At 52.0% G+C, this 12,589-nt stretch overlaps 1 protein-coding gene across 4 annotated transcripts in view; it reads right to left on the bottom strand.

The window, feature by feature from the left end:
* LOC133354767 (retinoic acid receptor RXR-alpha-B-like) overlaps positions 1-12,589 on the bottom strand; it is a 143,857-nt gene that overhangs the window by 20,491 nt on the left and 110,777 nt on the right. For all 4 annotated transcript variants that reach the window (XM_061571867.1, XM_061571869.1, XM_061571866.1 and 1 more), the window contains exon 3: positions 712-871. In XM_061571867.1, coding sequence (XP_061427851.1) covers positions 712-871 — 160 coding nt within the window. The remainder of the gene's footprint in view (positions 1-711; positions 872-12,589) is intronic.

Genomic DNA, 12,589 nt, shown 5'->3' with positions numbered 1-12,589 from the left:
ACACAGAACATACACACACACAGAACACACACACACACAGAACATACACACACACAAAACACACACAGAACACACACACAGAGAACATACACACACACACACAGAACACACACACACAGAGAACATACACACACACACAGAACACACACACACACAGAACATACACACACACAGAACATACACACACAGAGAACACACACACACACACACAGAACATACACACACACAGAACACACACACACAGAACACACAAACAGAACAAAGACAAAGATCCCCTGTATAGCCTTAATAGACTGTTGGGACAAGTGCTGTCAGGAAGCACCTATGAAGGCCGGCACGGCACACGAGGGGGTGGGGGGCCACGACCAGCTGCCTTTGACTCCCTCGTAGCAATGTTTACATACTGCACCAGGTACTCATTTGAGGCTGAGTCGACCTAGGGGAGGCCCAGGACCGGTTCAGATAATCGTCAACGGTAATGGCCGTGAGCGGGATCGAACTCGGGTCGCCGGGATCATCGCGCAGCGCGCTAACCGATGCACTACCACTCCCACACACAGACACACACAGACATACCGAGACACACACAAACACACCGACAAGGAGGCTTCGAGCAGAGCCAGGCACGAGCAAGCGGACTGGGTGACAGTGGCCACCGGCTGTGGAATGGGACCATCCGCCGCGCTCGCCGGGACGAGCCGCCGCGTTTACCGGAGGAGCGGTCGCCGCAGATGGCGCAGATGTGTTTGGGGAGGCAGAGCGGGTTGGGGAAGGGCAGCGGGGATCCCAGGCGGATGTTCCCATGCAGACCCAGGGGCGGCTTCACGTCCTCAGAGCTGCTCACGCTGCCCATGTTCATGCTCGAGTTCATCTGCACAGAGGGAGGGGGGGGGGGGGCGGCACGGATTCGTCACCCGGCGCCTCTCTCCATCTGCCCGTCCACCACTCGCATTCACGAGCGTACACAACGCCCGCGATGATGCCACGCTAGGCCCGCTTCACCGCGGTAACAATCGGGGGGCGGCTGCCGCTGGGTTTTGCGGAAGAGAGGGAAGCCACGGACGACCCCGGTTGGCGGCTTTGTCCCGGACGCAGCCGGGGCGGTGAATTGAGGGTTGCTGTGCTCCGATTGAGAAAAATGATAGCACAGGTTCCCCTCGATTTACGAAATTTCGCGTTAACGCAACTGACTAGTCGCGGACACTTTTTCAATGAACGAAACCGAATTTTCGCATGAACAAAGTTTCATTCCGGCCACACGTGCCAGTCAGATCATCCAACAAGAGGCCACCCGGGGCGGCTGCGTCGTCATCGACCCGCGACAGCGCCACGGCGTCCCCGCAGTGGCAGCAGCGACGCCTCCACATCGCCTCGCCACTCAATCCAACATGCAGGGCTTTTGGCGAGTTCCATCAGAAGGTTTATTTTTTTATCAGTTTATTAATTATGATACAATAGTTTTAATATTTGTTCTTTATTATGATTTTACACTGTGCAAAGCGATATAGGTGTTTAGCTTTAGGTTAGGCGTAGAGTTGGAATGACTGCCCGAAATTTCGTTTTGCGAGTGTTTTTTTGAAGAACACATCCCTCGTAAGTCGAGCGGTACCCACAGTAATAGGTGAACGGCCAGAGGAGGTCAAGTGGGGAGGAGGAAGTCCCTGCTCAATCTGGAAATCCACTTCTGCCCAATGGAGTCTCCACCCTCCCTGGACACAACGGGACCCCAATGAGCGCGGCAGGGAGGTAAGCGCCGTGGTATCGCTCGGCCCTCACCAACGTAGGCGGCATGGCAAGAGCGCGATCGACATTCAACTGAAGTGCGACGACCGTAGACGGCGGAGAGAGTTCCACGTGCCCGTGGTGGTTGGCGAGCGACAGGCGCTCCCTAGCAAGCCGTAGACGCTCTGTTTAGTCGTCTCGTGCCAACGTCGCCACAAGCCGCAGTACAGACCAACGTGCAAATTGATAACTGGAACAACAACAAATAATAACGACACCAGAAATGACGTTCACCCCAGAGGTGAGTAACGAGAGCGAGTGAACGCCGCCTCGGCCCTATTCGAGCCGCTTGGATTGCGCCATCTCACCAAGTCTTCCTCAAGTGGTTCGTTTCACTTCAACGAAGGGGACCTTTTGGCGAGACTCTAGCGGCGTGGTGGAACGCCCAAAGCGGGTGACCTCAGGCGCCCAGGACCCACCGTACCCTGTGGGCACGTCAGGAGCGGACGGGCGGCGCAGGCGGCGCAGGCGATTTGAATCTCGCCGCCGCTCTCAGCTGCCGATTGGTGCAGGAGTCCCGAGTCTCCCCGTGAGTGATTCCCACGTGAAAAATATCCATCCGCTGCCATGCGATTGGCTAACATCACGCAGATATTGGCCGATGGTAAAAAAATATAAAAGGGTGGGGCGTTTCACGCAGCGCTTTGCTAACCAATGGAATTATGTGACCCACGGATGGCTTGCCAATGACTCGACGCAGTGATGAACTCCTAGATGAATCGATAATTATCTAACGTGGCTGTCGGCTCGACTGAGCGGCATCGGTACAATAGACACCTCGATTCAGGTTTCACAAGGCCATAGATGGGCAGAGGCACACACCCCTATGGGCAACGCCACTGCCTAGCCCCTTCCAAATATTGGCAGATATCCGATCGCTGATTTTGTTGTACCGTACGTAGCCAACCGTGATCATCGGAGGTGGGGGGTAAGGACAACAAACAAGTTACCAAAATGGCACCAGCCATCATGATGCCTGGGTCTGTGCACGAGTCCCATCACGCGTGCAAGAACTGATTATTCACAGTTTTATGCACAGGACATGCTAATGTTACATTTACGGTAAGCTCAGGGAAAGGGCAATACTGTACAAGGCGGGAGATGTCATATGAATGGGATGGTAACACAGGATGGCAGTGGTGATGGCGGTTGTTGTGGTGGTGGTGATGCCGGTAGTGCTGGCTGTGGTAATGATAATGGCGATGGTTGTTGTAGTGGCAGGTGGTGATGGTGGCGGAAGTGATGGCGGTGGTGGTAGTGATGGCGGTGGTCCTGGTAGCGGTGGTGATGACGATGGTGATGGTGGTTGTTGTAGTGGTGGTTGTTTTTGTCGTGATCGCGGTGATCCTGGTAGTGGTGTTGACAACGATGATGATGGTAGTTGTAGTGTGGTGGTCCTGGTAGCGGTGGTGATGGAGGCGACGGTGGTGGTTGAGTCTATCCCTCGTGGAAAATGAGTGACCAAGCACCGATCCCGTGGCATTGTGTCCCAACGCATAATTAATCACAAACCCCACAAAGCAATGCATTTATTAAAAAGAACACTCTGTCATAGCCCTAATTATTTATCCACACGGGCTTTTATGAAAGTAATAATAAATAAACGGGCTTTTTTTTTTACGTAAATGAAATTCGGGACAAAATGTCAAATATTAAAATGTCGATGCGTTTCCTAGCGCGCCCTCATGCCCGCCCAGTTTGCGAGCCGCTGCGTTCCGCGCACACACACAGACACACGCACACACACGCACACAGACACACACACACACATGCACACAGACACACACACAGACACACGCACACACACACGCATACGCGCACACACACAGACACACACGATTACGCACACACACGCATACGCGCACACACGATTACGCACACACACAGACACACACACGATGACGCACACACACCCACACACACACACGCGCACACACACACGCACACACACACACACGCACACACGCATACACACACAAAGACAAAGATCCCCCGTGTAGCTTTACCAGACTGTTGGGGCACGTGCTGTTAGCGAGTACCTATGAGGGCCGGAACAGTACACGAGGGGGTGGGTGGCCAGCACCACGCCCGGACGCCTTTGTATCCCCAGTGGCGATGTTTACACACAGCACCGGGTACTCATTTGAGGCTGAGTCGACCTAGGGGAGGCCCAGGACCAGTTCAAATAATCTTCAGTTGACCGTGAGCGGGAAACGAACCCAGGTCGCCAGGTTCGTAGCGCAGCACGCGAGCCACGACACTAGCGCTCCCCATAATATGCGCACACACACGCACACACACGCACGCACACACACGCACACACACACACACGCACGCACACGCACACACACACACACGCGCGCACACACACGCACGCACACACACGCACACACACGCATACACACACGCACGCACGCATACACACACACACGCACACAAAGGGAGGGAGAAGCGGTGCACGGGCCGCAGCAGACCGGCAGGGAGACGGGGACAGGCGCAGGGCACAGAGGGGGACCGGGGCTCACGGGCAGCGGCGTGTGGTAGACAACTATTGGCAGAAGCGCACGGGTGAGATGGATGCACAAGAAGGAGGAGCGAGCGATTGAATGACCAAGACAAGAGGGATACGTGGGGCTGACGGAAAGACACATTTGCAGACAATGAGGTGTCAACGCAGACGGACAGATGGACAGACAAATGTGCAGACATGCATACAGATGGATTCACAGACTGGCGAATCGATCAACAAACTGGCTAACTGATGGACAGCTGGACAGACAGGCCATAATTATTGACACACAAACAGATAGACAAGACCAATACACTAATATACAGCCATACAGATAGACAGACGGACAGGCACACACACAAACAGACAGACGTAAACATAGAGACACAAAATAAAACACAAAGACTGCCTGATCAACATACCAACCGACAGCCAACTGAATCGTGTGACGCACAGATGTTAAAGTGTATTTAGAGACATAAAGGCAGGCAAACAAACACACACACAGCTGAGAGAAACGCAGCCAGACAGACAGATGGATAGATAGACAGAGTGAGAATGTCTAACGCACAAAGACAAATAGACACGTAAAACTCACAGGGACACAGATGGACAAGAGACAGAAATAGGCGTGCAGACAGACGGTTGAATTGGAGGGTTCGGAGAACAAGTCACGATGACACGAACACAAAGCCTCAGCGTGACCACATTTGGCATGGGCACAGGGAGTGCGGAGCGGAGAAACCAACAGCAAAATCGGCAGCGGCTCCACGTCGTGGAACCTCCCCCGTGACCGCGGCCTAACGCCCCACGACCGCAGGTGACCATCCGCGGTGCGGCGAACGCAACGGCAATTTGCGTCGCCCCTTTTCACTCCGACAAACGCGTGCCAGCGCACAGCCACCGCGGCGGCCTCCTAACAGTGCGCGGCGTGGAGAAGCCAAAATCTCGAATTCGCGTCTCGGACCCCAGGACCCCACCGTGCCGCTCTCCGTGCTGCCTTCCCGTGCCGCCCCCCTGTGCCATCCCCCCGTGCCGTTCCCTGTGCTGCCCCCCGTGCCGCCCGGCCCGCAGGACGGCGGTGGCGCCCACCCGCCGATCATTGGCCGCGAATTCGCGGTGTGAATCCGAGTGGCCGTCCCCGGTTAGTACAGCGGGGGTGCCACGGTGGCTCGAAGATGTCAACTGCCTCGCCTGGTATGCAGGAGGTTTGTGGAGGTTTTTTGATCCCGACTCTGACGCCTGCTGTACATTTGGAGTTTGCATGGTGCCAGAAAGATGTGGCACTACTTGAGCATATTGGCACAAGACAGAGGAAAGTGGAAACAAATGACAAAATGTGCAGTGGACACCTACGGGATATCTGCCCAAGGACCGTGATGATGATGTTCTTCTCCCTGTGGTCGCGTGGCTTTTTCTCCGAGTCCTCAGTTTTTTCCCTTCAGATTGAGAACTTCCGTTGCGCGTTTTCAGTTATTTGGCTGCCATACATTTTTGCGTGATAATAAACCACTTCATTGAGCTATTACTTGTGGCCAGGTCGCTTCTGAAAAAAAAGCTACGTAGCTCAGTGGGGCCTTACCTGGTAAATAAAAAAAGTAGTTTTTAGTTTAATACCGCGGCGTGCGTGCGTTAACCGTAAAAGTACAGCTACGCGCCGTCTGCTTCCCTGTGGACGGTGAAGATTCCGTAACGTCGCTCACAAGGGGAAGCCATCGTGTGTCCTCATGACGGCTCACACAATTGAAAATCACACACCGCAATGTACGTACGTTGAACTTCTTTCGCACCGTACGTAGCCAACTGTACTAGTCGGAGGTGCGGGGAAGGACAACAAACTAAACACAACAAAAAGCAGTTCTAAAGAAATGAGTTTTCAATCGAGACGATGTAAAAGTGACAGCTCCTGTGACTGCATTGTAACCTACAGCGCAGTCATCGCACGCTGCTACTGATGCTGCTACAGCAGCTTCTGCTGCTGCTCCTGCTGCTGCTGCAGCAACTTCTGCTGCTGCTATAAAAAAATACCACTTGGCGAGACCCCTCCTGGAAACAATCATGAGATGCAGCGTTGGCCCTCCTGGGTAAAGCGAAAATAAAAATAATAACATGACTCAGCTCTGCCATTAAAGGGTTTCAAATCCCCCCTCCATGCGCTGGACCACGAGATACGACCCCCTCTCTGTTCTCCGTGTTTGGCTCACAGCGATGGCGTCGTCTTGCTCTAGTTGAGACCAGAAGCAGGTGGATCTCTTCACAATTCTGGCAAATCGCCTGATGATGCTGGTTGTTTAACACAGTCAGGCTTTCGCGACCAACATCATCCATAAGAAGTTTTTTTAGGTTAGATCGTGTAAATATAAATGTGTCATGAAACCCACCACCGCCACACAGCCAATTAGTAAGGTTTGTCACGTAAACAGTACATGCCAATTCGTTACTAGTGTAATGCGAACAAGGATTGAGGGGGGGCAGAGTCTGGGTCACGTGGGGAATGGGTGGAGTTAGGGTCACGTGGGGGAGAGGATTTAGGGAGAGAACCGGAAGGGGAAGGGGGAGTGGAGACGGAGTGAAACACGAGGCGGCCACGCTGGGCAGGACGGAGAGAGTGGCGGAGTCGCCACGCGGTGGGAGACATCGACACCGTCAGCCATCGGTGGCAGACGGAGAGAGCTAATGGGAGCAGTGAGAGGCTAGCTGTGGAAGGGGCAGCAGTGATGCTAGATAGCGGGGCAGCGGTGTGGCTGCAAGGATTGCCTGACGGGGCAGCAGTGAGACTGCATATTGGAGCAGCAGGGAGACTGCATATTGGAGCAGCAGGGAGACTGCATATTGGAGCAGCAGGGAGACTGTATAACGGAGCAGCCGAGGGCTGTGGAGAGGTCGTCGAGCGGGACGCGGGCCCGAGCGAGACGCCGCGGTATCGAGATTCAACGAACCCAATAAAGGACAACGGAGATGGACATCTGAGAGAGAGTCCTTTATTACACTAGTACAGCATGCCGGTGTGTTGGAGAGCAAATTCACAAAATGTATAATCTGAGTACGACGTTCCGCCAGTAATTACAACTAGCATCATCAGGCCTGATGATGCTCGTTATTACTGGTGAAACGTCATGGTACTCAACTTGTAAATTTTGTGAATTCACTCTCCAACACAAACTGGTGGGCTGAAGTCACTAATTGGCCACGATTTGTTTAAGTGGCACATTTTACCAGTTGGCTGTGTCGGGTGGTGGCGGATTTAACGGCACTTTATTATGAATAATATTGGTCGCGAAATCCTACTACGTGTTATACTGGACGATGAGAGGTCACAAGAGGGCGCCTGTTGTGCCGTGCCTGTAAAGTCACGTGGCTGTGACTTTAGAGTCTTTTCTCTTCACTAATCCAGCTTCAAGTCGGTGTGTGCGTGACAGGGGGTACACACACACATACCAGTGCTGCCAGCTTGTCGGAGTTGCGATATGTAATTGTCCTCCGCTAGAGAGGCCTCTCTGTAGCCTCTGCACGAAACCGCTGTGAGCACGGTTTGATCTACGTACGGTGAGGAAGAAGTCCAACATCCCGTGCAGACATTATCCCCAAATACAAAACTCAAGCTCCAGCCATTCCCCCGCATTACGGCTTGGCTGACTCACGAGATAAAAAAAACGACAAGAACTGACACCAACACGCAAATGTCAGACGTACGTGAATGTCCTTCCAGGCAGCACGTTTCTGCTCGCCAAACAAAAAAAAAACTATTTGTCATCATATGGATTGGACTGGCCTCTGCCACGGGAATGTGGAGTTTCCATCTGCTAGCCGAGGACCAGAGGTGGAGATGAGCAGATGCCAAGTTCTGTACTCCCACGAACAGACGATGTGATTATGGCTCCCTGCAAACAGAACTCAACGTACAAACAGCTGAGGTCAACCAATGTCAAAGTGTTATGCCACCGCACACCCAACACACACAAACGACAAAGATCACTGCCCCCCCGTGTAGCCTACCCAGGCTGTTGGGACAAGAGCTGTTATCAAGCACCTATGAAGGCCGACACGGCACACGAGGGCGAGAGTGGCAAACACCACGCCCCGGCCGCCTTTGTCTCCCCAGTTCTGATGTACAATATGATTAACTTCTTTCGCACCGTACGTAGCCAGCCGTGCGAATCGGAGGTGCGGGGAAGGACAACAAACTAAACACAGAAACAGTCTAAACAGCATACCAGGTTTTTGTTTTAAGGCTCAGGCAACCTTGAGGGAGCCCCAGGACCAGATAAAATATACACCACTGTGAATAGTGGCGAGTGGGAATTGAACTCAGGCCACCAGGTTTGTAGCGTTGCACTAACCTATGTCCCTACTACTGCTTATATATACAGGGTGTTTAAAAAATATGGACACAATTTCAAAGCAGTATATTTCACGATGGCAACATGTTACAACTACACAAAAGGCTACAAACGCTTTAATGAGTTATTAGGTTTTACTAACCATTTTATAAATGCTCTATGTGCCCTCCACCTGCTGTACGGACAACATCGAGACGATAGTTGAATTCGTCCCACACGCCTCTCTTCTCACGTTTTCCTCTGAGGTGCGTAGTCGCCCTGCGCTCTTCCCCTTACATCAACAGCCGGTTTCCTCGAATTGTCGGTACCAACGACGAATGCTCTTTGACATTGGCGGATCGATGCCAAAACGCCGTTGAAACGCACGCTGCACCGCAATTACGGATTCAGTCTTGCCGAACTACAGAACGCAAAACGCCTTGTGTTGCGGGGTCGCCGTCTTGCGAATGACTGAGGCTAGGGACTGTTTGTGCGCTGGGAGAGGCATCTAGCGGTGATCATTTTAAACTCTATGCCCCGCCCTCTCTATGCCCCGCCCTCTCTATGCCCCGCCCACTTTATGCCCCGCCCTCTCTATGCCCCGCCCTTTCAAGTGGTAAGAGTTTCATTCACGGGCGGTTCGTGGTTGCAGAGATATAGTGATTTCAAATCGGGTCCATCAATTTGAAACACCCTGTACAACACATACAAACATGTGCACACATGCACACTCACATTCTGTATATATGGATGCTGGGTGTGAGTTTCATTTCTTGGATCATTAAATGATTTTAAATTCTACTCAAATCTAAATTTTAAGGCAAAGCCCCATCAAGACGACTATATTATGTTTCATTTAAACATTTTTAAGTTTTAATCATTTAGCAAAACCGACGTCAACGTATCGTTGAAAACGTTCACGTGACGGCACTTGGTGTAAAATAGCCAACACACACGGCGGGGGGGGGGGGGGGCTCTTGTGAGGAAAGAATCCAGAGTTTTGTGTCCTGTCAGCAGGGTTGGGCTTCTGTGGACAAAACTAACCGAGAGCGGAGAGACTCAAGCGGTAAGCGGTGGGAGTTTGAGGCAGGGGCAAGGTCTGTTCCTGTACAGATCTCAAGAGCTGGACGCCACAGCAGCCAGAAGGGAGAGAGAGGAAAGCTCGGATTTCTTTGGCCGGCTAAATTGTCTGCACCTACGTTGAACTTCTTTCGCACACCAGCAGGACAATGGAAGCTTTGACTAAAAGCTAAAACTATTTTTATTTTGCCAGGTAAGGCCCCACTGAACTATGTAACTCTTGTTCAGTACCGACCTGGCCATAAATAATAGCCCAATAAAGTGGCTAATCGGAAATTTAAAGCAGCCACATACTCTAAAGTGTGATGTTGATTCTATATGTGAAGGGAAAAAACGGACGAGCCGGAGAAAAATCCACACCACCATGGGGAGAGTGAACACGCAAACTCCAAATATACAGCAGGCTTCAGGGTCAGGAGCGATCGATCCCACGACCTCCTGTATATCAGGCGAGGTAGTTAATATTTCGCCACCGCTGTAAGGGAAGTGTCAGTTGTTTATGCCGGGTGGTTTGGAGGGCTCATGTCATGTCAGAGCACCTCCGATTGGCACAGTTGGCTACAGTACAAGAGTTCAACATTACATCCAGAGCGCTGCTGAGATGCGTTCAAGCTCATCCCAGCCACTGCAAAGCGAAATTGCTCTCAGCTGGGTCACGAACGACCACACGCATGAAACAAAAATATCCGAGATAAATTTCGTTTTGCTTCTCATGTCGGCTCTAAGAACAAAAACCTTAAAACCTGACTGGCATGCAGAGAGCACTCTTGACAGCACAGGTAACAGTTGAGAACGAAGTGGAGGAGGAGGGCAGATGACCGAGATGGGCATTGGCGTGGCTGCTGGAGGTGGTAGACAAAGCGGGATGCCGACCGTACAACACAGAGCCTGCAAGCTGGGGCATCAGAGTGCGCGACAGCTCCGGCGAATCTGGCAGAAGGAAGGTAGCGATAGGCGAGGTGCGCGTGCGCGGTGATCGCTACGACCTCTCGATCATTCACGTTATTTCGCCCTGCCGCTCGGCTAAAACGCAGCGCTCCGGACGTAATTTTCGTGACCTTCTCCCGGTGGGCAGCCCTTTCAACGGCAGGGAAACGATTGCCCCCCCCCCCCTCCTACTTTTGCGGGTGGCTACTTTTTTTTCTCTACCAGCAGAGTTATTATCGACCAGCTGCATGTTTCTGTTCTGCGGGAAAAATGCCACATCCCCCCTCCTCCCCCCACCCCGGAGGCCTCAAAATGTATTGACCTTTGTCCGCTCGCTCGTCCTGGCATAGCGACCGTCGTGGAAGTCGCTGGAAATCACGACAGCGCCCCGTCAAGCGGCGAGCGAGGGACAACTCCAGCAAAAAAAAGTGGCGTTCCGGCAAGACGGCACGGTGCTCACGGTGGCAGGTTTTTGGGTTATATCGCAAAAATATAAATGCGTCATTAAACCCGCCACCACCCGACACAGCCAATTAGTAAGCATTGTCATGTAAACAAAACATGCCAGAGTCTTGATTTTAACGCACCAATTAGTTACTAGTTCAGCACACCGGTACGTTGGAGAGTAAACCCACAACATTTACAATTCAAGTACGACGTTTCGCCAGTAATTACAAATCCTCGTGCTGTTTGGGTCTTTAACAGCGGGGTATTAATCCCTCTGTTTAAGAGCTTAACGACACATTTATAAAAAAGCAATCTAACGCCAAAAACCTCTATTAAGGGCAACCGCTGGTTGATGACCAACAAAGCTACACTCGTTGTAGAGACGAGTAAAGGGATGACGATAATCACGAAGTAAATTACTTACCCAGGATAAGTCTCATCGAGTCTCAAGGCTCTGTTCAGGAGGGTCCTGGAATTAGACGTTTGGCCGATTAAATTTTTTAACGGATGCGCGCTGTTCTCCTTGTAAATTGGAGAAGCCATTGAAAACCAACGAGCGAGCAAGTGTGTGAGTGCGTGTGTGTGTGCGTGTGTGTGTGTGCGTGTGTGAGTGCGTGTGTGTGAGTGCGTGTGTGTGTGTGCGTGTGTGTGTGAGTGCGTGTGTGAGTGCGTGTGTGTGAGTGCGTGTGTGTGTGTGTGCGTGTGTGTGAGTGCGTGTGTGTGTGCCCATGTGTGTGAGTGCGCACATGTGTGTGTGCGTGTGTGTGAGTGCGTGTGTGTGAGTGCGTGTGTGTGTGCGTGTGTTTGTGTGCGCACGTGTGTGTTTTTGTGTGTGTGCCCATGTGTGTGTTTGTGTGTGTGTGCGTGTGTTTGTGTGTTTTTGTGTGTGCGTGTGTGTTTGTGTGTGCACGCGTGTGTGCGCGTGTTTGTGCGCGTGTATATGTTTGTGCGCGTGTGTGTTTGTGCCAGTGTGTGTGTGTTTGAACGCGTGTGTGCGCATGTGTGTGTTTGTGCGCATGTGTTTGTGCGCGTGTGTGTGTATTTGTGTAGTGTATGTGTACAGGTACACTTTGGAGTTCGATTCCCATTGATGGCCAACACCATGGGCCTCCCCTAGGTCGACTTAGCCTCAAAAGTGTACCTGGTGTGTAAACATTTAAACTAGGACGACAAAGGCGGCCAGGCATGTCGCTGGCCAGTCACCCCATTTTGTGCCGTGCCGGCCTTCAAAGGTGCTTGCTAACAGCACTTGCCCCAATAGTCTGTAAAGCCTTTGTGGGGGATCTCTGTCTTTGTACATGTGTGTGCGTGTGTACGCGCGTGTGTGCGTTCTGATGTGTGCACCATGCAGTTCCTGTAAACTTTATGAAAGGTTTAATTAGCATTTCCAGTCTCAAGTTATTAAGGGAAATGCGCTTCACTCGTCGCCTGCAGCCAAAAACGATCCGACTCGTTTCATATTCAGCTGCTGGTTAAAGCAGCAGCAGCAGCAGCCTGCACGAGGCGCTGGATTATTCTAGGCGTC

Source organism: Lethenteron reissneri, chromosome 48 (genome assembly GCF_015708825.2).
Source record: "Lethenteron reissneri isolate LAM-NWPU_2019-01 chromosome 48, ASM1570882v1, whole genome shotgun sequence".
NCBI classification, from domain to species: domain Eukaryota; kingdom Metazoa; phylum Chordata; class Hyperoartia; order Petromyzontiformes; family Petromyzontidae; genus Lethenteron; species Lethenteron reissneri.
This window is presented reverse-complemented; position numbering and strand designations above follow the sequence as displayed.